This window comes from Glycine soja, chromosome 12 (assembly GCF_004193775.1).
Source record: "Glycine soja cultivar W05 chromosome 12, ASM419377v2, whole genome shotgun sequence".
Classification (NCBI taxonomy): domain Eukaryota; kingdom Viridiplantae; phylum Streptophyta; class Magnoliopsida; order Fabales; family Fabaceae; genus Glycine; species Glycine soja.
In genome coordinates this window covers 39,758,090-39,782,921 of record NC_041013.1, presented here as the reverse complement: position 1 = coordinate 39,782,921, position 24,832 = coordinate 39,758,090, and the positions used below count along the sequence as shown (strand labels likewise).

The window sequence follows — 24,832 nt, the reverse complement described above, 5'->3', positions numbered from 1 at the left end:
GAACTCCCTCACCCTGACCCTCAACGTTAATGTAAGTGATATCATAAATCAATTATTTCTTGGTATAATATTGTTATTTATAAACTTACATATTTTTTTAGTTTTTATAATTTAATTTATTTTTTTAAATTATTTTTTATTTTTAGTCCTTATAAATTATATTTATTTAATTTTTCATCTTTATAACACCTTAAATAATATTTTTTTACTGTTTAAAGTGTTTTCTAAAATATTTTAAAAGAACTAAAAATAAAATAAAAAAATTTGTAAGAACTAGAATAAAAAATAATTTTAAAAAATAAAAAATAAAAAATTAGAAAAAAATATTTAGGCCTTATATATATATATATACAAGTCTAATCAGATTCAATTTCTCTCAATACTGCACATTATATAGTAGATTTAATTACTACTATTAATTCTTGGGGATTTTTTTGTCACAACCCGCTCTTAAATGATATGTAAAAAAATATATAGTATATCCAAACAAACTAATATATATATATATATATATATATATATATATATATATATCCAACAATTATATATCAATGCCTCTTTTCAACACAAACCCTTAACATATTGTCCAACATATCAACTAATAGTGATGTTGGTCATAATTACTAATCATCAAAGTGTCTCAAAACATCATCAACGTATTTGTAGGAGAGGATCATTTAAATTTAAAAATAAAAGAATTCTCTCTAAATCTATTACTACCCTTATTCCTATAGTTGCATTATACTAGTAGAAAAAAAAACTATCAATCGCAATGGAGGCCTACCAAAAGATAATCAAATTCATGGGTTAGCAAATCTTAGAAAGTTAGCTACTCCACTATTTGTGTATATGAGAAAATAAAATAAAATAAGGAGATAAATCACAAAGATTTAGTGAGAGCATAAAATACAAAACGGACAAGAAGGAGAACACAACATCGCACGAGTCTTAACATCCAAAAGGAATTTAAATAACATTAAATAAAGAAAAAAAACTGCAACTTGTTTTTAGAATCTATTGTGTACTCTCTTGAAAAATTTTAGAACAACATGTATTCAAGAATAATAACTTTATAATCAAACTTTCATTCCACTATATGCACATAGACCCCATTATCTCTTCGTTGGGGTGAACGGTAATTATAGAACTACGACATTTAACTCGTAGGTTGCATTATATCTTCGTTGTAGTGAACGAAAAATGTAAATATACTCTGAGTAATTAACTCATAGGCTACATTATCTCTTCGTTGTAATAAACAACAAATATAAATATACTATGAAAAATTGATTCTTAGGCTACATTATCTTTTCGTTGTAGTAAACGACAAATATAAATATACTATAAGTAATTGACTCATAAGCTACATTATCTCTTCGTTGTAGCGAACGACAATAAATCATGAACTCATAATAAATAAAATAAACTAATAATCCAACATTCATTCTTATATATCTTATCAAAATCTCAAAATAAATTCCAATCAAGCGAAAATAAATATTTTTCCTTTATTCTTAAGTACTCCTAAAATTTTAAAGATCACAAAAGAATATATATATTTTGAAGTTTACTTGTTTCTCCTAAAAGAACTTTATAAAAAAAATGCTGCTTAAGTAAATTAGTTACTCACACAAAAGAACGCAATCAACACATTTCAATGCTCTTGGGAGGATCAATCACCGTATTTTCCACAGGATCTAAGCATTTAAAATAAGAAAACAAGAGATTAGACAAAATTCCCAAATTTAGTGAACCTAAGGTTTTGAGGAAACTACAATAATCCCTAATACTTAGTTTCTAACCCTCTTCATACAACCCATACTAAACAATGCTATAAAATACTCATCTAACACAACGAGTTATAAATTTTTATCTTTAAGAGATCAAATAGAAATTTTAAGGAAATGAATGATGTTCTATTTTTCTCCAATCATATTCTTGTGCTTGGGAATGATACAAGGATGCAATAAACTTGATAAATTTTAAAACAATGAAAGGATATGAGTGAAAGGTTGAGAAATGAAAATTTGAGAAGAAGAGATAGGATTTTAGAGATGGGGGAGGATTATTGAGAAAGAAGAGGAAATTTGAAAATTGGGGATTCTTTTGGTTATAAAACTAAAGGGGGTTTCGAGTGGTTAGAAAACCCAGGAGGTTTCGGGTGGTTATAAAATTAAGGGACTGGTTATTATTATTTTTATATATATTAAAAAAAATGAAACCGTGCGCTTCATTTTCAATCCTTTGGCAACACAAATAGTAAAGGTGCAACCTTTCCAGTCTCTTGATTTTGCTCCATGGCCAACCAAGGATTTGATCTCCCTTTCTACGAAAAAATTTGGTTCAAGCGAACATTTCAAAGAGTGATGGACACCTTCATTTTAGTTCTCCTCCTATTGCTTCTTAGTTACCGAATTTTCTCATCCAACAACTTCACTTTCCCATGGTTCCTTGCTTTCTTATGTGAATCTTGGTTCACCTTCACTTGGATTGTGATTCTCAACGCCAAGTGGAGTCCTGCAGTAACCATAACCCACCCAGATCGTCTCTTGCAACGGTATGTAACACAAAGCTAAAGTTCTAGTCCTAATGATAATAACCAAAGTCGTAGTTTATTGTTAAATGCTTCTTCTTGCTTATTAGAAACATTACTTACAACTATGTATGAATTTTCACACTTCACCAACAGGGTACCTGAGCTTCCACGAGTAGACTTGTTTGTGACAACAGCAGATCCTGTACTTGAACCACCCATCATCACAGCCAACACTGTCTTGTCTCTTCTAGCACTTGACTATCCAGCTAACAAGTTAGCTTGCTATGTTTCCGATGATGGTTGTTCTCCTTTTACTTTCTATGCCCTTGTTGAAGCCTCCAAATTCGCTAAGCTTTGGATACCTTTCTGTAAAAAGTACAATGTACAAGTGAGAGCACCCTTCAGATACTTCTCTAATGTTGCCACTACCAAGAGTGATGACTCCCCAGATTTCAAGCAAGAATGGTCACAAATGAAGGTAAGTACAATAAAATTTCCCTACAATGTTTGAGACATCCATATCCCATATAGTCTCGCAAGGTAACGAGAAATTATCAGTTTCATATTACCACGTGTTTATGGTCATAATTAATCACAATAGGACACAGTCAAATTTTTTAATTAAAAAAAGTAATAATATTTGACTATGTATCTGTTGAGATTAATAGGATCTTGGTGGTCAAGGTAATAGGGATATGTTCGACCTTCCAAGTGATTGGACTGGACCATGAGCCGCAAAATGTTCTGTCATTGCAGGATATGTATGACAACCTTCGACAAAATATTGAAGATGTGACCCGAAAACAAATTCCATTAGAACTTGATGGAGAATTCGCAGTTTTCTCAAATACAGAGCAAATAAATCATCCAAGCATAATTAAGGTAACAATATAGTAGTAAAAAAAATTCATGCATCTAACACCATTTGTTACATATTGTAACACTTTTAAGCTTGCAATTAACAAATTCAGGATTATATGTAATTATATAAATACATAAATACATAAATACGTCACAATTCACAAACTATACTTCTTTTCCAATGCATGCGGGCAGGTTATATTGGAGAACAAGGATGTTCTTTCGGATGGGTTGCCTTACCTGATATACATATCCAGAGAGAAGAAGCCAAATCATTCACATAATTACAAAGCAGGAGCTATGAATGTGTTGGTATGTTTCTAACTAACGTTTTGTCCGTGGAACTCTGATTCTGATTCTTACAAAAGTAATTGATCAAAGTATCAAACCACAAATTTATTTTGAATTGATGACTCACATTTCCTTTCTCATCCTTCTTAACTTAATATGTGCAGACAAGAGTCTCTGGGTTGATGACCAATGCTCCCTTCATGTTGAATGTAGACTGTGACATGGTTGTGAACAATCCCAAGTTTGTCCTGCATGCTATGTGCATTTTGATGGATTCCAAGAGTGGGAAAGAAGTTGCTTTTGTTCAATGTTTCCAGCAATTCTACGATGGAATAAAAGATGACCCTTTTGGAAATCAGTGGGTGGCTGCCTATGAGGTGTTTTTTTTTTTAAACTTTAAATAAAGCTCCAAGCTTTCTCTTCACCAGTAAATTTAATGAACAAAGGAGCTTTGGAAATTAACATTTTCTTGTTTTATATCTAATGCAGTACATAATACGGGGCATGGCAGGACTTCAGGGACCATACTATGGAGGAACAAACACCTTCCATAGAAGAAATGCTATTTACGGTCTTTATCCTCATGAAATGGAAAATGGAAGAGAAGGTCTTGTTGCCCTCTCATAAATACACAATCTCTCATTCATTATACATCTTCATGATTCAAAATTTTGCAATGTGGTATAAGAAGTTATATTTATATGATATATTGTTTATTTTATACCTTTAGATGAAAAATTAGGAGAAAAGATATTGATACAACAATTTGGACGTTCAAAGGAGTTTGTCAAATCAGCAGCTGTTGCGTTGGATGGGAAAGCATACCTTCCCAAAGATATCAGTCCTTCGAATTTTATTGAGGCAGCAATCCAAGTTGCTAGATGTGGGTATGAATGTGGTACATTCTGGGGTAAAAAGGTATACAACATAAATAATTTTATTTTTCAAACAATTTCTTTTGCAAAATTTAAATATTGCTAACTAGCTTAGTGGATTTGGAGAACTTTAGATTGGCTGGTTGTATGGATCAATCTCAGAAGATGTACCAACCGGGTTGAATATTCATAGAAGAGGTTGGAGATCAGAGTGTTGTACACCAGATCCAATTCCCTTCACAGGGTGTGCTCCTAGAGGATTTATCTCTACAATGGTACAACAAAAAAGATGGGCCTCAGGCCTCACTGTTGTCTTCTTTGGAAAGCATTCTCCTGTTATGGGCATGCTCTTTGGTAAGATCCAATTCAGGGCAGGCTTGTCTTATTTTTGGCTTACCAATTGGGGCTCAAGAGGTCCATTCCAAGTTTGCTATGCTGCTCTACCAGCATATTGCATAATTACCAACACCAATATCTTTCCCAAGGTTAGATCCTATTATATCCAGTTTTGTTCGCAAGGTTATAATTCACATTATAAATGATTCAATCTCATGAATTCGGAGGTTAGTATAATCATTTTTTTTGTATTATTATTCCAGGGACCTGGCTTATGGATTCCAATTGCTCTTTTAGTGATTTACAATCTACATACTCTTTTAGAGTACCTTAGAATTGGGTTGTCAATTCGATATTGGTGGAACAATCAGAGAATGAGCTTAGTAACAACCACAACTGCATGGTTTATTGGATTTTTGAGTGCTATGCTTAAGCTATCAGGGATATCAGATACTGTCTTTGAAATAACAGAGAAGGAACAATCAACTTCTGGTTCTGATGGAAACAATGCAGATGCTGGAAGGTTCACGTTCGATGATTCTCCAGTTTTTGTGGTAGGCACGACCATTTTGTTGGTGCATTTGACAGCAATGTTGATCAAGTTTTGGGGGTTGCAACCAACTCATAGTGAGAATGGGAGTGGACTAGGGGAGTTCATCTGTAGTACGTATTTGGTAATGTGCTACTGGCCATATTTTAAAGGGCTGTTTGGCAGAGGAAAATATGGGATTCCCTTTTCCACCATGTGCAAGTCAGTGGTCTTTGCATTAGTCTTTGTGCACTTTTGTAGAAGTAATGCCATCAGTGGATGACTTGAATTTTCAGTATATATTGTTCTCATATTTCTTTGTATTCTGTTCTTATTATCCGTTAGTTATTAGTGAATGAAAGGTGACAAATAATTTGGGGAGAATGCTATCACTTTCAGCAGCTCCTACATGAACAGTATTCCAATGAATTTGAAATCTCTGACCAAATGTCGTTGTTTTCTTAATTTTATGGCGGTCTATGCCTCGAGCTCTTGCACATAAAAAGATGAACTTTTATAGCACATCCAATTAGCATTATCTAATGACGAATAAGGAATATCATTGTTCATAAATTAATGAATTCGATTGGAGACCATACCTAACCCATCAATATATAAAAAATTTGTACAGAATAATCCCACGTTTAAGTTATTGCTATTTATTTACCGTCATTTTCTTTAAAAAAAATCGGTCAATACAATGACAATGCTCAGTTTAAGATATTGCGAACTCTAGAGCCTAGATATTCATAGAGTGTTTTGATTGGCCATTGTGCAAATTATTGAGAAGCTATGTAACATCCTTGATTGTACATACTCAGGTAAGGATCCCAATCAGGTGGTAACAAACAACTAAAAAGTAGCTCAATAAGACAAGCCAAAGAAAGGTACAAGTAGTTTATATAAACTTTACATGGGAGAAGTACCCGGAACAACGTTGTTGACATTTGAAATATTGCTTGTAGTGGTAGTAGATCCTTGCCTACCCGAGAAAAGAAAATGAAAACAAAAACCAAAACAGGTAAGTGGCAACGATCATCGTTTCTAGGCAAAATAGTACTTTTTAAATACCGATCATTGCTAGGATTTTGAAATGTTTTCTTTTCATAGGTTAATTTCACTTTTAATAGAATGTATAACTTGATCACGTTCTGTCAGAACTCCTTTCACATTGCTATAACTAGTGTAACTGTGTAAGTGACATCATCAATCCATATTTCTTTTGTTGTTTGGAAGGGCAATAACTTAACCAATCAGTTATTTCTAGGTAAAAAATTGTTTATTCGATTTATACTCTGTCCACAAAGGAGTCTAGTCTTTTTCTGATCCTCTCAACACCAATTATTTCACAACTTTTCTGTTTTCAAATCCCTTGACAACAAATAATAGTGCAACTGTTCTAGTCTCTTAGGATCTGTTCAATGGCCAACCAAGGGCATGACCTCCCTCTCTATGAAAAAGTTTGGCTCAAGCGCAGATTACAAAGAGTGATAGACACCTTGATTCTATTCCTCCTACTCTTGCTTCTAAATTACCGTGTTTTATCATCCAATAGCTTCACTTTTCCATGGTTCCTTGCTTTGTTATGCGAATCTTGGTTCACCTTCACTTGGATAGTGATTCTCAACTCCAAGTGGAGTCCTGCAGTAACCATAACCCACCCAGATCGTCTCTTGCAATGGTACGATGTTTGTTGTTCCTTTGATAAATCAAGCTTTTGTGAATTTGATTCCCTATATATTCACATGAACACTAACTCTATCCCTTGTTATACTAGCACTAGCTAAAGTTGTAAGTTACTAAATGCTTTTTCTTGGTTTATAGTGGCATGGCATATGATTATTAAACGTGCTTTTACATTCTTTTTTTTTTTTTTTTTTTGTTTATCTCAATCAATAGGGTATCTGAGCTTCCACCAGTGGACTTGCTTGTGACAACAGCAAATCCTATACTAGAACCACCAATCATCACAGTCAACACTGTTTTGTCTCTTCTAGCGCTTGATTATCCAGCTAACAAGTTAGCTTGCTATGTTTCTGATGATGGCTGTTCCCCTCTTACTTTTTATGCCCTTGTGGAAGCCTCCAAATTCGCTAAGTTTTGGGTACCTTTCTGTAAGAAGTACAACGTGCAGGTCAGAGCACCCTTCAGATACTTCTCTGATGTTGCCACTAACAAAAGTGAAGAGTCACTTGAATTCAAACAAGAATGGCTACAAATGAAGGTGAGTATAAGTACGACAACCTTGCCCTGCATTAATTGACAAATTAACAATCCAAAATAGTCTCCAGTAGACTGTAGTCCTGTCTCCTAAATTAACGGACAAAAACTGATAAACTATGAGATAAGCACCGAATAGTCGAATACTATATATGTTCAAACTGCCAAATACCCTGACCATGAAAAGCAAAATGATTTGCGTTTTGTATTTTGCAGGATATGTATGAAAACCTTAGCCGTAAAATTGAAGAGGTGACATGCAAAACAATTTCATTCCAACTTGATGGAGAATTTGCAGTTTTCTCAAATACAGATCAAAGAAATCATCCAAGCATCATTAAGGTGACAAGTATATCATGATTCCTAATTAGTTGGCAGTGACAGTAATGCATAAAAATTATACTCATAGAACTTTCAAAATAAAAATCAAAGAAAAAATAGAGTAACATCTCCATGTTTATCATTATAATAAACAGAAAAAAGTATAAGTAAAAATATTTCCTCAAACTATTTAACCGATCTTAACTTCTAAATTCTAAATTCTAAAATAAGTTAACACGTCAGAAGTGCTACATCTCCTCTTCCATAGATCTATTAACACTACCAACTCTAGTTTGCATTCTTTTCTATTTAAATTGCCTATTTAAGTTCTCTTCCATTCATTTCTAGCTTCCAAATTCATAGAAAGTCAAATTATAAGGAAAATAATCTTTCTAACCCTTGTTCCTGTCAAAGTTCTGGTTCTTGCACGTTTGAAAAATGAACAAGAAAGCACCTACTTGCGTTACAAATTGGCAGGTTATAATTGAGAACAAGGATGGTATTTTTGATGGGTTGCCTCACTTAATTTATGTATCCAGAGAGAAGCGTCCGCAGTATCAGCATAATTACAAAGCCGGAGCCATGAATGTCTTGGTAAGTTTGTTAACCGATATATGGTTCATGAAATTTTGATTCTCATTCTTTCAAGTTAACCCCAAATTTATTTTGAAATAATGACTCAAATCCATTCTTATCTTTCTTAACAACTAATATGTGCAGACAAGGGTCTCCGGGTTGATGACCAATGCTCCCTTTATGTTGAACGTAGACTGTGACATGTTTGTGAACAATCCCAAGATTGTTCAACACGCTTTGTGCATTTTGATGGATTCACAAAGAGGAAAAGAAGTTGCGTTCGTTCAATGTTTCCAACAATTCTACGATGGAATAAAAGATGACCCTTTTGGAAATCAGTGGGTGATTGCATTTGAGGTGTTTTTTCAGCTTTAAAGAAGTTCTTACTTCTAAGTTTACTCTTCACTGGTAAAATTTATGAACTAAGCAGCTATGTAAACTAACATTTTTCTTGTTTTGTCTTATGTAGTACATTATACGGGGCATGGCAGGACTTCAAGGACCTTTCTATGGGGGAACAAACACCTTCCATAGAAGAAATGCTATTTATGGTCTTTATCCTCATGAAATTGAAAGCGGGAGAAAAGGTCTTTCTCTTACTCGAATACTACAAATTTTCTGATATATATATATATATATATATATATATATATATATATATATATATATATATATATATTGAAAAATCTACTTCGGATTAAGAATTCTTATCATATCGATCATATTTATAAAATAATACATATATTTTAAGAAGATATGAAAATAAGAAGCATTTGATCAAATATTTATAGTTGTTTAATTTTAACAAGATTTAATACAAACAATCAAAATAATATATCGTGTAGTTCAACAATATGATATCAGGATACTATTAGAGTCTGTTTGGATACAAGGCTACAAGTGTTCTTAAGAGTTTTTCTATTGAAAAGTCCTATATTTTCGGTCAAGAAACTCTCAAAAACATTTCTGGCTTGTATCTAAACAAATCCTTAGTAGTCGACTCCTATATAGTATTATCCAAGACACTTGAATTGTTGTATCTTCCACAGGAAAATTAGAAGAAAAGATATTAATACGACAATTTGGAAGTTCAAAGGAGTTTATCAAATCAGCAGCTCATGCCTTGGGAGGGAATGCATATTCTGCTAATGATATCACTCCTTCCAACTTTATTGAGGCAGCAACCCAAGTTGCTAATTGTGAATATGAAGATGACACTTTCTGGGGTAAACAGGTATGGAACAGAAATAAGTATATTTTAACTATTTTCTCAAGAACAGAATGTTGTTAATTAGTTTGAGTATTTTTGGGAACTCTAGATGGGGTGGCTGTATGGATCAATCTCAGAAGATGTGCCAACCGGGTTGAATATTCAAAGAAGAGGTTGGAGATCAGAGTGCTGTACACCAGATCCAATTGCCTTCACAGGATGTGCTCCTGGAGGATTACTCACTACAATGGTACAACAAAAGAGATGGGCCTCAGGCCTCACTGTTGTCTTTTTTGGGAAGCATTCTCCTCTCATGGGCATGCTCTTTGGTAAGATCCAATTCAGGGCAGGCTTGTCTTATTTTTGGCTTACCAATTGGGGTTTGCGTGCTTTCTTCCTAGTTTGCTATGTTGCTCTACTTGAATACTGCATAATTACCAACACCAATATCTTTCCTAAGGTTAGACTCAAATTACAATCCAATTTTAATGGCAATGTTGTATATATGCTAGACAATACAAATTACCAAGGAATCACTTTGTTTTTGTTCCAGGGACTTGGCCTTTGGATTCCAATTGCTCTATTTGTGATTTACAACGCACATACTCTATTAGAGTACCTTACAATTGGGTTGTCCATGAGACATTGGTGGAACAATCAGAGAATGTGCATAATTAGAACCACCACTGCATGGTTTGTTGGATTTTTGAGTGCTGTGCTCAAGCTATCAGGGATATCAGATACTGTCTTTGAAATAACAGAGAAGGAACAATCGACTTCTGGTGCTGATGGAAACAATGCAGATGCTGGAAGGTTCACGTTCGACGAGTCTCCAGTTTTTGTGGTAGGCACGACCATTTTGTTGGTGCATTTGACAGCAATGTTGATCAAGTTTTGGGGGTTGCAACCAAATCATAGTGGTAATGGGAGTGGACTTGGGGAATTCATCTGTAGTACGTATTTGGTAGTGTGCTACTGGCCTTATTTTAAAGGACTGTTTGCTAGAGGAAAATACGGGATTCCCCTATCCACCATTTGCAAGTCAGCAGTGTTTGCATTAGTCTTTGTGCACTTTTGTGGAAGTAAAGTTATCAGTTGATGACTTGAGTTTTCTGTAGATGTTGTTCTCATATATCTTTGCATTATGTGCTTTTTATATGTTAGTTATTACTTATTAATGAATGGAAGGTGCTCAAATTAATTTGGAGAATAACATCACTTTCAGCAGCTCCAGTCTGTATAAATATTCATGGTCATGGATGAATTTAAAATTTGTTACCATCCCTTTGTCGTTATTTTCTTGTTTTCTGGTAGCCTTTTCCCCCTCAGTTAAAAATCTTGCAAATTGTGACATGTCACTGAGATGTCAATGACTCCTTAACACACACAACTTAAAAGTAATTCTGAACATAGCAAAAGTATCTAATTATCATTTTTGGACCAAATAATATCATTTCTAGAATATCCCAAAGTTGGCGGCAGGAAACGTAGTTAAGTACAGTGTTACAGTTTTATCAACGATTATTTTTTATAACAGGATTTTTGTAATATGTTAGGACATTTTTCTTTTGTGAAATTTTTCTTTTGAATATTTTAAGTCATCTCAATGATTGAAGAAGGGATTGACTCGTATAAAATTAACTTGTTTGGATAGAGCAATTTAGTAGGAGAATTTTTTTTTCAGGGAATTTAAAATGATTTATGATAAAATAGCTTGTTTGAATAGAATATTTAATTTTTGGTATTTTTATGAATCATTTTGATTGACTAAAACAATGAGATTTTAATTTTTTTCAAAAAAATATAAAATTTGAAATTTTTTTTTCGGAGATGCTCACTCTAACTCACGTTCTTACTCGCGACTCTTTTTCGCTCAACACTCGCAACTATGGGTAACCAAAGTTTTTACAGCCGACATCGACATAAATTGTTTTTCATTGACGTTGGCCGAGGTTTTTTCGATCATAATTTTTTTGTATGATGTGAACCAAAGTTATTTTTTGTCGATATCGGCTAAGATTTTTTTAGATGATGTTGGTTAAGGTTATTTTTTCACTGACGTCAATCATGAGAATTTTTTTGCTGACGTCGGCCAAAGATTTTTTTGGCCGTTGTCATCTAGGTTTTTTCAGTTGATGTTAACCAATGATTTTTTTTGCTGATGTTAGCTACATTTTTTTCTACTGACATCAGTCATCGCTAACTTTTGAGTAGACACATGTTAGGGTTTTTCAGCCAATGTCAGCTAGGTTTTTTCAGCCAACATCAGCCAAAACTATTTTTTAGCCAATATCGGCTAGGGTTATTTTTCAGCCGATGTTAGCTATGGTGTTTTGGCTGATGTCAACTAGATTTTCTTAGCTGACGTTGATTATGATTTTTTTTACTGACATCGACTAGGGTTTTTTGCCTGACATTAGTCAGAATTATTTCTTAACCACATTAGCTAGGTTTTTTGGTTGATGTTAGCTAAGGTTTTTTCTGCTAACACCAGCTAGGTATTTTTGACCAACATCGAGCATGACTATTTTTAGTCGACATCGACTAGGTTCTTACAGTCAACATCCACTAAAGTTTTTTCGGTCGACATTAGTTAGAGCTATTTTTTAGCCAACATCAGCCAAGACTATTTTATAGCCGATGTTGGATATGGTTTTTTGTCCGACATTGGTCAAAGTTATTTTTTAGCCAACTTCGATTAGGGATTTTTCGGCCAACATTGACCAATGATGTTTTTTGGCCGACATTGAGTGGGTTCTATTGGTTGGCATTGACCAAACTATTTTTTAGCCGATATTGGGTAAGTTTTTTTGTCAACGCCTGCTAGGATTTTTTAGGCCGGCATTGGCTAAAAGTAGCCTTGGTCAATGTTGTTTGAAGAGACCCTAACTGGTGTCGGCCAAACAAACCTTAGCCAACGTTGGTAAAAAAACCTAGTCAACATCAGCTGAAATATAGACTCAACTGATGTCAGCCAAAAAATAGTCCCCGCTGATGTCAGCTGACAAATATTTCCAGCATACTTTGACAAAAAAACCCTATTTGATGTCGACCTAAAAATAGTCTTGCTTGATGTCCGTTTAAAAACATCACTTATTGTGGTCAGACAAACAAGCCTAGTTAAAATTATCAATATTTTATATTTTTAAATTATTAAAAATTAAAAAATATTTTTTAATTAATATTTCAAAATTAGATTGTGTTTGTTTTCTATAAAGTTTAATATTAAAATTTTATCTATTTAAAATATAAATTTAAAATTTTGCATATGGAAGAAATTGAATTGTCCTATTCAAATAAAGAATTTTAAATTGAATAAATTTGAATTGATTTATCCAAACAAAGTATTTGAAAAGGAAAGAAAAATAAAATCAAAGCAATTCAAATTTTACACATTTCAAATTCCCAAAAATTTTAAAATTACTGATCCAAAGGTAAGGGACTTGCAATGAAAATGATTAAAAGGGTAGGTATCCATTTAAGTTCCGGTTTGTTTGGTGTGATGTCCCTGCCCCTGTTTTATTTGTTTTGATTTTACGTTGTTTGGTAATCAAAAGGAAGGAATCAAGGACCACCTAAAAGATAATTTGGCACAAACTACATATGGCATGCACGACGGTGCCCATTCCTTTTTGTTGTTTTTGTTTTTCCTTCGTTTTTCCTTTTCTTTTTTGTACCTAATTCTTCTCCTTCTTTTTTTTTGTTTTTGTTTATTTTTATTTATTCTTTCATATTTGGGTTCAAGATGGTCCCGTTTTTTAATAAACTGATAGAAATAACAGATTGCAGTGATGAACTTCTACACTTGAAGCCCAATCTGAATAATAATAATAATAATAATAATAATAATAATAATAATAATAATAATAGTGTTAAAAAGAAATGAAGCAAAACTGATTAGAATGGCTCAATGTGAATATGATACTAGTTAGAGATATAAAACCGTTAAACTGTTTGGAATATCTTCACCTAAAACATTTAGGTAGAGTCGTGGATGATTTTACATCACAAATTGTAGTTGTCATATGCGTGCAGCATGGTGGGCTTTTGTGGGTTTTTCTATTTTTTTTTTCTACTGTCTTTTTCATTGAACTCATCTGATTTTGTTTTTAGTTTTGTATCACAACTTGCATTATATCTGCAGGGAGAACGAAATTTCAACCGGTTTGGTGGGTGTCTGGGAAAGAACTCAACAATGGGCAAAAACTTAAGGCTTTTGGATGATCTTCATGTTCACATTCTTGCTTCTCGTGAATCTAGTTCGGGAAGGTAAATATGAATTCAATATTTTACCTTCAGTTTGCATCTTCTCTCATGCTTCTAATTCAGGGAGTTTAATTTCATCTGGCTACTTGCTGAATGCTTCTGTCAATACTTGCAAATTATTTGTAAACCTTGATGATTTTGGTTAGATTTTGGATAGAAATCAAGTGCAGCTCCAACCCTTTGAATTTGTCTGTCAATATGTTATTGATTTTCATGTGTTAAATTGTCAATCTTAGCTTAGGCGCTTCTGTTTTATGTACTACAAATATGGGATAATTTGAAAATGGTATGATGTGCTTATGTATTATGTTTTGGAAATTACATGTCCAGTAGACTTTTGGTAGCCTAGATCTCCATTACAACGATGTCTAGTAGACTCATTATAATCATGCTTCATTAAATGGTTGCAGGGATACCATTCGCATGGAATACCTTACTCTTCTTAAAGAAATGACAGAGCCCCTGCCAACCCTGCCTAAGGTGGTTTGAAGTACACGTGTTCTTTAGTTTTAAACATACCAAATGTTTTAAGCTGAAATGCTGAACTTGATTGAATCTCATTGCCCTTTTTGAAATGATCAGGCTGAAGCAGTTCAGCAAGTTGTGGAATTGATGAATACATACTCTATCAGTCAAGAAGATTTTGATACTATAGTAAAGTTATCAAAATTCAGGGTTCCTTGACTATATTGTTTTTATGTTGTGTTTACTACAAACTGCTCTCAACGTGTGGTTAATTTTTTGATATTATATGAATCAGGGTCATCCTAAAGCATACAAAGAGCAAAGCTGATTAGAATGGCTCAATGTGAATCTGATTAGAAATTAACAATGAATAGGATTAAACTGAAAAAGAAAACAGTTAATAAAATTGAGTTTTCACACCAAAAACAAAGAAAAATAACACAAACCTTCTTGTTACATCTTTTAAGAGTAGTTTGTAAATAATTAACAAACAAGACAGTCCCCCGTGAATAAGCAAAACATTTTAAGGTGAATCTTTTATGGGTCTTCTCCTCATTTTGGTGTTCAACTTTTTCACTTTTGTCTCATGTGAAATTTCACCTCACACTTGTAATTCAATAACACTCTCACTCTGATCGGGAAATAGGTCAACACAATAACAAATTCTATAACAAAGTAATAAGCAGCAAAAATAAATTCCCTCAAACTTAACCTGTGAGAAACATCAATGAAATATAGAGCGCAAAATAGAAATTAAGGAAAAAAACAAAGACAGAATTTGTTTAACGTGGAAAACCCCTCAATGCAAGGGTAAAAATCACGGGTCGTCCAAATCAAAGAAATAACTCCACAATAATCAATGAAGATACAAGAGAATCTTCAACAAGTGTACTAAAACATGATGCAAACAGTCAAATCAAAACAAACTCCCAAATTGGTACAATAAAAACAAGAAGCTAAAACCTCAAAATATAGAACAGGTAATGCGAAATACTTATCTCTCTCTACATATATCTTTTTTCCGATCCAACCAGCAATTTGAATTATCACTCGTGTAGAACCTGCTGTCCAAAAATCAGTCTGATCCAACAGTGAATAAATCCGCAATTGCAATATAAAAAACACTCTCTAACGGGTATGCCAAAATCCCAATGATTTTCTCTCTCACTATATCTCACTCTCTAATCTGACCCCTCTCCACTTAAATAAGTGAGACACATGGGCCTTCTCATTTGAGTCTTTATTCCATATAGGAAGGGAGCCAAAAAATCCAACACTTTCCTATTATATCCTTTTCTTCTCCTTCCTCTCTCTTCTCTATTCTTCTTCTTCGCCGAAAACCATTATTTCCCTTCATCAACACACTACACCATATCTCAAATCGCTAACACACTTTGTCGCACACCGCCATCACAAACCACTATTTCCACTCACCAACACTCTTCTTCTTCCCTTCGTTCTCTACTCCCATCGCCTCAAAGCTCCACCATCTCCGCCATTATTGACGACAAACACTTCATCATACCTAGCGGTCGCAACACCACCTCAAGGTTGCTCCGCCACAAACCTTAACTGGGGTCCCTCGCATAGTGGCGTGCTAACTCTCCTACAACGACGAGATCGAGATCGCGTTCCACTACCTCCGCAACGTAGACCCCCTCCTCTCCCCTCTGATCGACATTCACCAACCCTCAACCTTCGACAATTTCTACACTCCCTTCCTCGCCTTAACCTGCAGCATCTTGTGCCAGCAACTCGCGTACAAAGCTGGCTCCTCTGTCTACACACGCTTCATCACTTGATATTTAACATTATTTTGAGAATATTGCTACATCTTTTTTAACCAATAAAAGTATAATATGCACCTTGGTTGTAAAGTAAAGGAATGTAATAAATCATCTAATACTTATTATTAATTATCACAACACAAATCAAATATTAAAAGTTTATGATAGAAAAAAAAAATACACTATAAGTCACATACTATAAGCATACATTAATATAAACAAATAAAATAATAATATGCACCTTGATGATAAAATAAATGAATGTAATAAATCATCTCATTCTTATTATTAATTATCACAACACAAATCAAATATTAAAAATTTATGATAGAAAGAAATACACTATAAGTCACATACTATAAACATACATTAATATAATCAATATAATTATAATATGTGATTTGATTTAATTTTTATAACAATAATAAAAAATCAAATCAAACAATAAAAAAGTATGTGATTTTTTAAGTTTTTTATTTTTGTAATTTTTTATTTAATTGATTTTTTGGGATTGATTTGATGATTTAATGGTTTGATTTAATTTAATTTGAACACCTAATAAATCTGTCATGGACACTCCTTTTGTTTGCAAATTGTTTTAAGTCTAATGTGATCATTATTCTTTCACTTAATATCTCATCCATAAAATATGGTGTAGTCTCTTATAAGATAAGTAAGCATTCCAACAACCTCAAATTCCATTCCAACCTTCAAGTGTGCATGTCTAAAATAATTTTTTGCATTGTATTGAACTTCTTGTTTAATAATTGTAATTTTATACATCATTCATAAAAGAGTGTTGTGTTTGAGATTATTTAATTAGATATTTTATTTTTTGTGAATTAATATTTTCAGTAAGATTTTTCTTTGAAAGAGTAAAATAATAATTAATTAATGACATGAAATCTTATTTATATATAGAGACTAATAATTATGTCCCATACCATATAGGGAGAAACATTAAAGTCAACAGAGAAAATTAACAAGATTAATTTATTATGTTTTTGTATATTTAAAAATTAAATTTAAATTTCTTATTTTTGAGAAACTAAACTGTCAGGATTTGACACTTTGAGAAACCACAATAAATATTTCTCCTTTTTGCCATTTTTTTTATCATTCAAAGCACATGGATTATGCTATATTAAGTACTGTCCAAATTCACTCTTTTATACACTGGTACTACAAGATATGATAAGGGACTGTGATTAGGCAGGTTATGATGATAAGGGATTGAAAGAAATTATTTTCCAATATTTTATGTTTTGTTACCTTTGTACTTTCAACCAGTCTAATCTAGTTCAGATCCTCTCAACGCCACATTCTGCATACATACCAAACCTTTCTAGTCTCTTAAAATTTGCTCAATGGCCAACCAAGGGCATGTTCTCCCTCTCTCTGAAAAAATTTGGTTCAAGCGCACATTTCAAAGAGTAATAGACACCTTGATTTTAGTCCTTCTCCTCTTGAATCTCAGTTATCGTGTTTTCTCATCCAATAATTTCACTTTCCCATGGTTCCTTGCTTTCATATGCGAATCCTGGTTCACCTTCATTTGGATTGTGATTCTTAACACCAAGTGGAGTCCTGCAGTAACCATAACCCACCCAAATCGTCTCCTTCAACGGTACGTACAACACAGAATTACAATTAAGCTGTTTTGAATTTGATAACCAATTCCCTTGTTCTACAAGTACTAGCTAAAGTTGTAGGTTACTAAATGCTTATTCTTGCTTGTTACTTGTTAGTGGCATGGCATATGATTGTACACGTGCATGTTCTTACTTTGCTTTTTGTTTATTTCAATAGGGTACCTGAGCTTCCACCTGTAGACATGTTTGTGACAACAGCAGATCCTGTACTTGAGCCACCCATCATCACAATCAATACTGTGTTGTCTCTGTTGGCACTTGATTATCCAGCTAACAAGTTAGCTTGCTATGTTTCTGATGATGGCTGTTCCCCACTTACTTTCTATGCCCTTGTAGAAGCCTCTAAATTCGCCAAGTTTTGGGTACCTTTCTGTAAGAAGTACAACGTGCAGGTCAGAGCACCCTTCAGATACTTTTCTAATGTTGCCATTAGCAAAAGTGAAGAGTCCCTTGAATTCAAACAAGAATGGTTACAAATGAAGGTAAGTATAAGTACAACAACCTTGCCCTGCATTTTGGTTGAGAAATTAACAATCCAAAATAGTCTCCTGTCTCCCAATTAAGTACCGAATATTAGGGTAAAGGAAATTAGGAGATATGTACAAACTTGCAAATTGTCTGACCATATGAACTACAAAATTATTTGTCTGTTGTACTTTGCAGGATATGTATCACAATCTTAGCCAAAATCTTGAAGAGGTGACAAGCAAAACAATTCCATTCCAACTTGATGGAGAATATGCAGTTTTCTCAAATACAGAGCAAAGAAATCATCCAACCATAATTAAGGTAACCGATATAGTAAAGAATATTCATATCAGGTACATATAACGCTTGTATTTTAGGTTTCTATTTAACAAACCCGGGCTTATGGGCAATTCATTAAATATAAATACTTCTCTTGTATTCATTTCTTATTTCCAAAAATCTAAACACTCAAATTATTAGTATTTTTAGTTTATGAGAACCTTTTATTTTTTGTTCATGTGTATTCATCTTTCAAACTTCTAATTTTTTCTGCCATTGTTGCGCACTAGAAGAAGGAACAACAAAACAACTAGAAAGACTAATATACAATACGTGTGGGCAGGTTATATTTGAGAACATGGATGGCCTTTCTGATCAGTTGCCTCACCTAATATACATATCAAGAGAGAAGAGGCCACAGTATCCACATAATTACAAAGCCGGAGCTATGAATGTGTTGGTAAGTTTCTTAAATGAAGTAATTTTGATTCTCATATTCTTTTAAGTTAATGTATGAACCCCAAATTTATTTTGAATTTATGTCTCTGAATTCCATTCTCATCTTTCTTAGTAACTGATATGCGCAGACCAGGGTGTCTGGGTTGATGACTAATGCTCCCTTTATGTTGAACGTGGACTGTGACATGTTTGTGAACAATCCCAAGATTGTTCAACACGCTATGTGCATTTTGATGGATTCAAAAAGTGGAAAAGAAGTTGCTTTCGTTCAATGTTTCCAACAATTCTATGACGGAATAAAAGATGACCCTTTCGGAAATCAGTGGGTGGCTGTATTTGAGGTATTTTTGAACTTCGAATGAAGTTCTTTTACTCTTTACTAGTATAGTTTATCAACTATATAGCATTGTAAACAAACAGTTTTCTTGTTTTGTCTAATGCAGTACATAGTGCGGGGCATGGCAGGACTTCAAGGGCCTTTCTATTGCGGAACAAACACCTTCCATAGAAGAAAAGCTATTTATGGTGTTTATCCTGATGAAACTGGAAGCAGGAGAAATGGTCCTTCTCTTACTCGAATACCGATATTTCCATGATTCATCATTATATCTCAAAATCCATGTTAGATTGAATGGTCTTTCAATATATTTACGAAATCTTATACTAATTTTAAAAGATGTACTTGTTTCATTTTGATAAAAATTTAACACAAGCAAGGAAAATAATAGTATGTAGTAATTCAATGGTTGAATGCAATACACGTTTATTTTGTATCTTCCGCAGGAAAATTAGAAGAAAAGATATTGATACAACAATTTGGAAGTTTAGAGGAGTTTGTCAAATCAGCAGCTCATGCTATGGAAGGGAGTGCATATTCTGCAAATGATATTACTCCTTCCAGCTTTATTGAGGCAGCAATCCAAGTCGCTGATTGTGGATATGAAGATGGCACTTGGTGGGGTAAACAGGTATGCAATAGAAACAAATAGTATAATTTTTCAAACAAAATTAACAATTTTTGAAAAATTGTTAGTTAATAACCTTTGAGGATTTTGGGAACTTTATTAGATGGGGTGGTTGTATGGATCACTCACAGAAGATGTGCTAACTGGGTTGAGTATGAAAAGAAGAGGTTGGAGATCAGAGTGTTGTACACCAGATCCAATTGCCTTCACAGGATGCGCTCCCGGAGGATTACTCTCTACAATGTTACAACAAAAGAGATGGTTCACTGGCCACACTGTAATCTTTTTTGGAAAGCATTCTCCTCTTATGTGCATGCTCTTTGGTAAAATCCAGTTCAGAGCAGGCTTGTCTTATTTCTGGGTTTCCACTTTGAGCTTAAGAGGTGTGTTCCTAGTTTGCTACATTGCTCTACTTGCGTATTGCATGATTACCAACACCAATATCTTTCCCAAGGTTTGATCCTAATTCCAATCCAATTTTAATTGCAATGTTAATGCAAAGGATTTTTTTTTATTATCAGTAAATGCTAGTTATTAGTTCCTTAGTTTTTATTAGTTGTTAGTTCTTTCTCCCTTTATTATCAGACCAAACCTTATATCTCCGTTGATACAAAAGATTTAACTCCAATCCAATTTGTTTTTGCTCCAGGGACTTGGCCTTTGGATTCCAATTACCCTTTTTGTGATTTATAACGTATATACTCTATTAGAGTACGTTAAAATTGGATTGTCAATGCGACAATGGTGGAACAATCAGAGAATGTGCATAGTTAGAACAACGACTGCATCGTTTCTTGGATTTTTGAATGGCATGGTTCAGCTATCAGGGTTATCGGACATTGCTTTTGACATAACGGAGAAGGAATACCCAACTTCTAGTGCTGATGAAAACAGTACAGATGCTGGAAGGTTCACATTCAACGAATCTCCAGTTTTTGTTATAGGCACGACCATTTTGCTGGTTTATTTGACAGCAATATTGATCAAGTTTTGGGGGTTGCAACCAACTCATAGTGGGAATGGGAGTGGACTAGGGGAGTTCATCTGTAGTACGTATGTGGTAGTGTGCTTCTGGCCATATTTGAAAGGGCTGTTTGCCAGAGGCAATTACGGGATTCCCCTATCCATCATGTGCAAATCCGCTGTCTTTGCTTTTGTCTTTGTTCACTTTTGCAGAAGTAATGGTCTCAGTTGATGACTTGACTTTTGCAGAAGAATAGGATAAAAGCAGTAAACAGTGCTTTTTATATTTTGTATTATTTTAATGAGTTGTTAGGAAATTATGCCTCTATGAAGCGTGCACTTTCATAATGGAAGACTCTAGGCCTCACCATGATTGACACGAGGTTTCTTTAAATAAGCACAAAAAGTATTGAAATGGTATAAAAATAGGTTTTTTTACTCAATTACACCTTCTCTCTCCAGTAAGTTGTTAGGAAATTATGCCTCTATGAAGCGTGCACTTTCATAATGGAAGACTCTAGGCCTCACCATGATTGACACGAGGTTTCTTTAAATAAGCACAAAAAGTATTGAAATGGTATAAAAATAGGTTTTTTTACTCAATTACACCTTCTCTCTCCAGTAAGTTGTTAGGAAATTATGCCTCTATGAAGCGTGCACTTTCATAATGGAAGACTCTAGGCCTCACCATGATTGACACGAGGTTTCTTTAAATAAGCACAAAAAGTATTGAAATGGTATAAAAATAGGTTTTTTTACTCAATTACACCTTCTCTCTCCAGTAAGTTGTTAGGAAATTATGCCTCTATGAAGCGTGCACTTTCATAATGGAAGACTCTAGGCCTCACCATGTTTGACACGAGGTTTCTTTAAATAAGCACAAAAAGTATTGAAATGGTATAAAAATAGGTTTTTTTACTCAATTACAGCTTCTCTCTCCAGTAAATGCTCAATGTACACTAATTTGGAAAAATATTCCGAAACTACACCTGTTTTGGCTCATTCACTGAAGTCGGGTTCTCACACCCCGACTTCCGTTCTTCCTTTTTTTTTTTAAATTTTTTTTATATTATTAAAATTAAATATTATATTATATAAAATTATTTTTAAATAATTTGAAAATTAGTTATTTATTAAATTAATTTATGTAATATTATTTTATAATTTAATTTTGTTATTAAGAAAATGATATTATTAAATTTAAATATTTTTGTTATATTATTTAAATTATTTAAGATATTTTTTGGTGAATATATATTTTAAAATCTGAATTTTGTATAATAATATATTTATTTTAGTAAATATTTATTTTGTATAATAATCTGAATTTTAAAATTTTTAATTTAACTATTTTACTAAATATAATTAGTTTGTTTATGTTTTTAGATTTAATTAAAAATGATAAAACTAAAGCTTTTAACAATTTATTTATATAAGAACATTATACTACGTCATCAATAAAATATTTAAACAATGACATTTGTCTATGGAAAAACTAAGATGAGGATACATTAGGACAATTATTTATGCTATGACCATGTTGCCGGCAAAGTCCACATTTTTTTCTACTTGCTCGTTCATTTTCGTCTTCGTCCATCTCAGTAGGAATGCGAGTTGAAACTGGACGACCCTTTGCAGTCCTCTTTCTCCTTGGATCAGGACTCCACTGATCTCCTTCATATTTTTGCCACATTGATTCGTGTGGCGATAAACCAAAGGAGTTGTCGTAGATGTGCAAAATGTGTTGTAAAGTGAATATCATCGGCACATAGGTCATGGGATCAACATTGACAGATTTACAGGCAGCCATGATGTGAGAACACGGTAAATGTTTAGCCTGAAATTCACCACAATCACACTTTTGGGATTGTAACATTACTCTAAACCTTCCAGGTGGTCTGGGTGTTTCAAGTGGGGATTGAGTCTCGGTTATAATAAAAGTGTGATTGTGTCTGTCGAATTCATTTACAATGTGTGTATTAGATTCTTGTTGACCACTATTGATTGCATCGAAGACGACTTCAGAATACTGTGAGCCGGAGTTGATCATTGCCTGAGTTTGTCGACCTCTATTAGCAAAGAGTTGTGCGGTCTTGAAATAGGTCTCCTCAACCAATGATGACACCGGTAAATGTCTTGTGTTTTTTAACATGGAATTAACAGACTCTGACAAATTGGTAGTCATATGTCCCCAACGTTTCCCCTCATCAAAGCATTGTACCCATTTTTGTTTGGGTAATTGATCAAGCCATTCAGCTGCACTTGGCTTATTCGCACGAATATCCCCAAGATGTCGCCAGTGCATCTTCTCCGTGTATGCGTACCCTGTAAATATTTAATCAATGTATTATGTTATAAAATTTGATTGAAAGAAAATTATAACGAATAAATAAAATAGATTCTCACCAGCCAACATAAGTGGTTTCTTTAAATGTTTGCAGTTTGAGTTACCACGAAGAAAGTTTTGTGCAATGTGGCGCAGGCAAAAGAAATGGGATGTGTCCTGGACCCATAAGTTACTTGGGTTGTTGTAGGCACTTATAATTGAGGGGTGTCGGTCTGAAATAAGAGAAATGTTAATTTGCGGAGTAACATGTCTTCTCAAATTCTTTAGAAAAAACCCCAAGCTGAAGTTGTCTCCCCTTCTACAATGGCATAGGCAATCGGGAAGATATGGTTAGCTCCATCTTGTGCGGTAGCTATCAACAGTGTGCCAGTATACTTTCCGTAAAGCCATGTACCATCTACTTGTACAATGGGTTTGTGTTAGACCTTGTGGCCTCAATAATCTTAAGAGGGATAGGCTTAGAATGCAGAAGAAGCAACAACAATCAATTTAATAATGTTCTATAAACATGCAAGGCAAAATTGATTGTAATAACATAAATGAGATAAGGGAAGAGAGAATGCAAACACAGTTTTATACTGGTTCGGCCACAACCCGTGCCTACATCCAGTACTCAAGCAACCCACTTGAGATTTCCACTATCTTTGTAAAATCCATTACAAAGTCTGAACCACACAGGGACAACCCATCCCTTGTGTTCAGGAATCCTTTACAACAAGAGACTCACAGTCTCTTAACCAATCTCATTGAATAAGAAGAATGGAAGAAGAATTCTCTCTTCAAGAGAAGAATATTACAATGAAGATCATGTAAGAATCCTTATAGATTTTGCAAGTGTTTGATCAAGGATTTCTTGAGAGAGCATTTGACAATGAAGTTCTTTTGGAATCTCTCTCATTGTCTTTTGAGAGGATAAGACATTTTTGCCAAGCAAAACTCTCTGCATAAAATTCGTGCCCAAGTCACCTATTTATAGGCCTTTGATGGCCATTCACAAATCTAATGAAAAGATGTGACTGTTGGCAGATTTTCTAAAAACTTTCCACTGGTAATCGATTACAATGTTTGTGTAATCGATTACACAGTTATAATTTGAATTCCCAACGTTCAGAGTCTCTGGTAATCGATTACATATGATGTGTAATCGATTACACACTTTCATGTGCCTTGGTAATCGATTACATGTATTGGTAATCGATTACATGTGCCTTGGATGACTTGAAATCTCTACATTTTGAGGCAAGGCTTGATCTTGAAGAAATATTGAATCAAGGCTTTGTTTGTTGAAAAAATCTTGTATTAATCTTGAAGCAAAATGAGCCTTGTTTGATTCTTCTTTTGACATCATCAAAATCATGTATACATACATTCACATTCTCCCCCTTTTTGATGATGACAAACATGTGATTTCTTCTCAACACCATCA

General features: G+C 33.8%; 5 protein-coding genes across 7 annotated transcripts; 4 read left to right on the top strand and 1 right to left on the bottom strand.

Moving 5' to 3' along the window:
* The first annotated feature begins 2,162 nt into the window (after positions 1-2,162).
* Positions 2,163-5,893, top strand: LOC114378388 (cellulose synthase-like protein H1). Of its 2 annotated transcripts, none has more exons than XM_028336976.1 (9): positions 2,163-2,557; positions 2,690-3,014; positions 3,221-3,418; positions 3,593-3,709; positions 3,853-4,065; positions 4,178-4,295; positions 4,419-4,606; positions 4,698-5,048; positions 5,163-5,893. In XM_028336976.1, exons 1-9 carry the CDS (start codon positions 2,298-2,300, stop codon positions 5,709-5,711), a joined length of 2,319 nt encoding a protein of 772 aa, XP_028192777.1. In that variant the 5' UTR covers positions 2,163-2,297; the 3' UTR covers positions 5,712-5,893. The 2 variants fall into 2 exon arrangements, with proteins under 2 accessions (XP_028192777.1, XP_028192778.1); XM_028336977.1 differs by having other exon boundaries at positions 2,167-2,557; positions 3,293-3,418.
* Positions 5,894-6,695: 802 nt separating this feature from the next.
* LOC114378391 (cellulose synthase-like protein H1) lies at positions 6,696-11,050 on the top strand. The gene is made up of 9 exons (XM_028336979.1): positions 6,696-7,109; positions 7,328-7,652; positions 7,865-7,990; positions 8,447-8,563; positions 8,690-8,902; positions 9,015-9,132; positions 9,595-9,779; positions 9,865-10,215; positions 10,309-11,050. The coding sequence occupies exons 1-9, from the start codon at positions 6,850-6,852 to the stop codon at positions 10,852-10,854; spliced, it is 2,241 nt and encodes a 746-aa protein (XP_028192780.1). The 5' UTR covers positions 6,696-6,849; the 3' UTR covers positions 10,855-11,050.
* Positions 11,051-13,681: 2,631 nt separating this feature from the next.
* Positions 13,682-14,828, top strand: LOC114378392 (replication factor C subunit 1-like). 2 transcript variants are annotated; one of them, XM_028336981.1, is made up of 4 exons: positions 13,682-13,794; positions 13,900-14,024; positions 14,432-14,501; positions 14,604-14,828. In XM_028336981.1, the coding sequence occupies exons 1-4, from the start codon at positions 13,792-13,794 to the stop codon at positions 14,703-14,705; spliced, it is 300 nt and encodes a 99-aa protein (XP_028192782.1). In that variant the 5' UTR covers positions 13,682-13,791; the 3' UTR covers positions 14,706-14,828. The 2 variants fall into 2 exon arrangements, with proteins under 2 accessions (XP_028192782.1, XP_028192781.1); XM_028336980.1 differs by having other exon boundaries at positions 13,756-13,804.
* A 2,597-nt stretch (positions 14,829-17,425) lies between these two features.
* LOC114378390 (cellulose synthase-like protein H1) lies at positions 17,426-21,502 on the top strand. The gene is made up of 9 exons (XM_028336978.1): positions 17,426-17,900; positions 18,083-18,407; positions 18,589-18,714; positions 19,016-19,132; positions 19,260-19,472; positions 19,575-19,692; positions 19,915-20,099; positions 20,200-20,550; positions 20,746-21,502. The coding sequence occupies exons 1-9, from the start codon at positions 17,641-17,643 to the stop codon at positions 21,289-21,291; spliced, it is 2,241 nt and encodes a 746-aa protein (XP_028192779.1). The 5' UTR covers positions 17,426-17,640; the 3' UTR covers positions 21,292-21,502.
* Positions 21,503-22,515: 1,013 nt separating this feature from the next.
* On the bottom strand, positions 22,516-23,817 carry LOC114378089. The gene is made up of 2 exons (XM_028336624.1): positions 23,466-23,817; positions 22,516-23,384 (listed from the first exon to the last, which is right to left on the bottom strand). The coding sequence occupies exons 1-2, from the start codon at positions 23,473-23,475 to the stop codon at positions 22,555-22,557; spliced, it is 840 nt and encodes a 279-aa protein (XP_028192425.1). The 5' UTR covers positions 23,476-23,817; the 3' UTR covers positions 22,516-22,554.
* Positions 23,818-24,832: the final 1,015 nt, after the last annotated feature.

Coding starts and splice junctions, on each gene's coding strand:
- LOC114378388 (XM_028336976.1), top strand. CDS start 2,298: ATGGCCAACCAAGGATTTGATCTCCCTTTCTACGAAAAAATTTGGTTC. Junction 3,419..3,592: donor ATCATCCAAGCATAATTAAG/GTAACAATATAG, acceptor GCATGCGGGCAG/GTTATATTGGAGAACAAGGA. Junction 4,296..4,418: donor AATGGAAAATGGAAGAGAAG/GTCTTGTTGCCC, acceptor TTATACCTTTAG/ATGAAAAATTAGGAGAAAAG.
- LOC114378391 (XM_028336979.1), top strand. CDS start 6,850: ATGGCCAACCAAGGGCATGACCTCCCTCTCTATGAAAAAGTTTGGCTC. Junction 7,110..7,327: donor CCAGATCGTCTCTTGCAATG/GTACGATGTTTG, acceptor CTCAATCAATAG/GGTATCTGAGCTTCCACCAG. Junction 7,653..7,864: donor AAGAATGGCTACAAATGAAG/GTGAGTATAAGT, acceptor TGTATTTTGCAG/GATATGTATGAAAACCTTAG.
- LOC114378392 (XM_028336980.1), top strand. CDS start 13,781: ATGCGTGCAGCATGGTGGGCTTTT. Junction 13,805..13,899: donor GTGCAGCATGGTGGGCTTTT/GTGGGTTTTTCT, acceptor TTATATCTGCAG/GGAGAACGAAATTTCAACCG. Junction 14,502..14,603: donor CCCTGCCAACCCTGCCTAAG/GTGGTTTGAAGT, acceptor TGAAATGATCAG/GCTGAAGCAGTTCAGCAAGT.
- LOC114378390 (XM_028336978.1), top strand. CDS start 17,641: ATGGCCAACCAAGGGCATGTTCTCCCTCTCTCTGAAAAAATTTGGTTC. Junction 19,473..19,574: donor AGTGGGTGGCTGTATTTGAG/GTATTTTTGAAC, acceptor TGTCTAATGCAG/TACATAGTGCGGGGCATGGC. Junction 19,693..19,914: donor AACTGGAAGCAGGAGAAATG/GTCCTTCTCTTA, acceptor TATCTTCCGCAG/GAAAATTAGAAGAAAAGATA.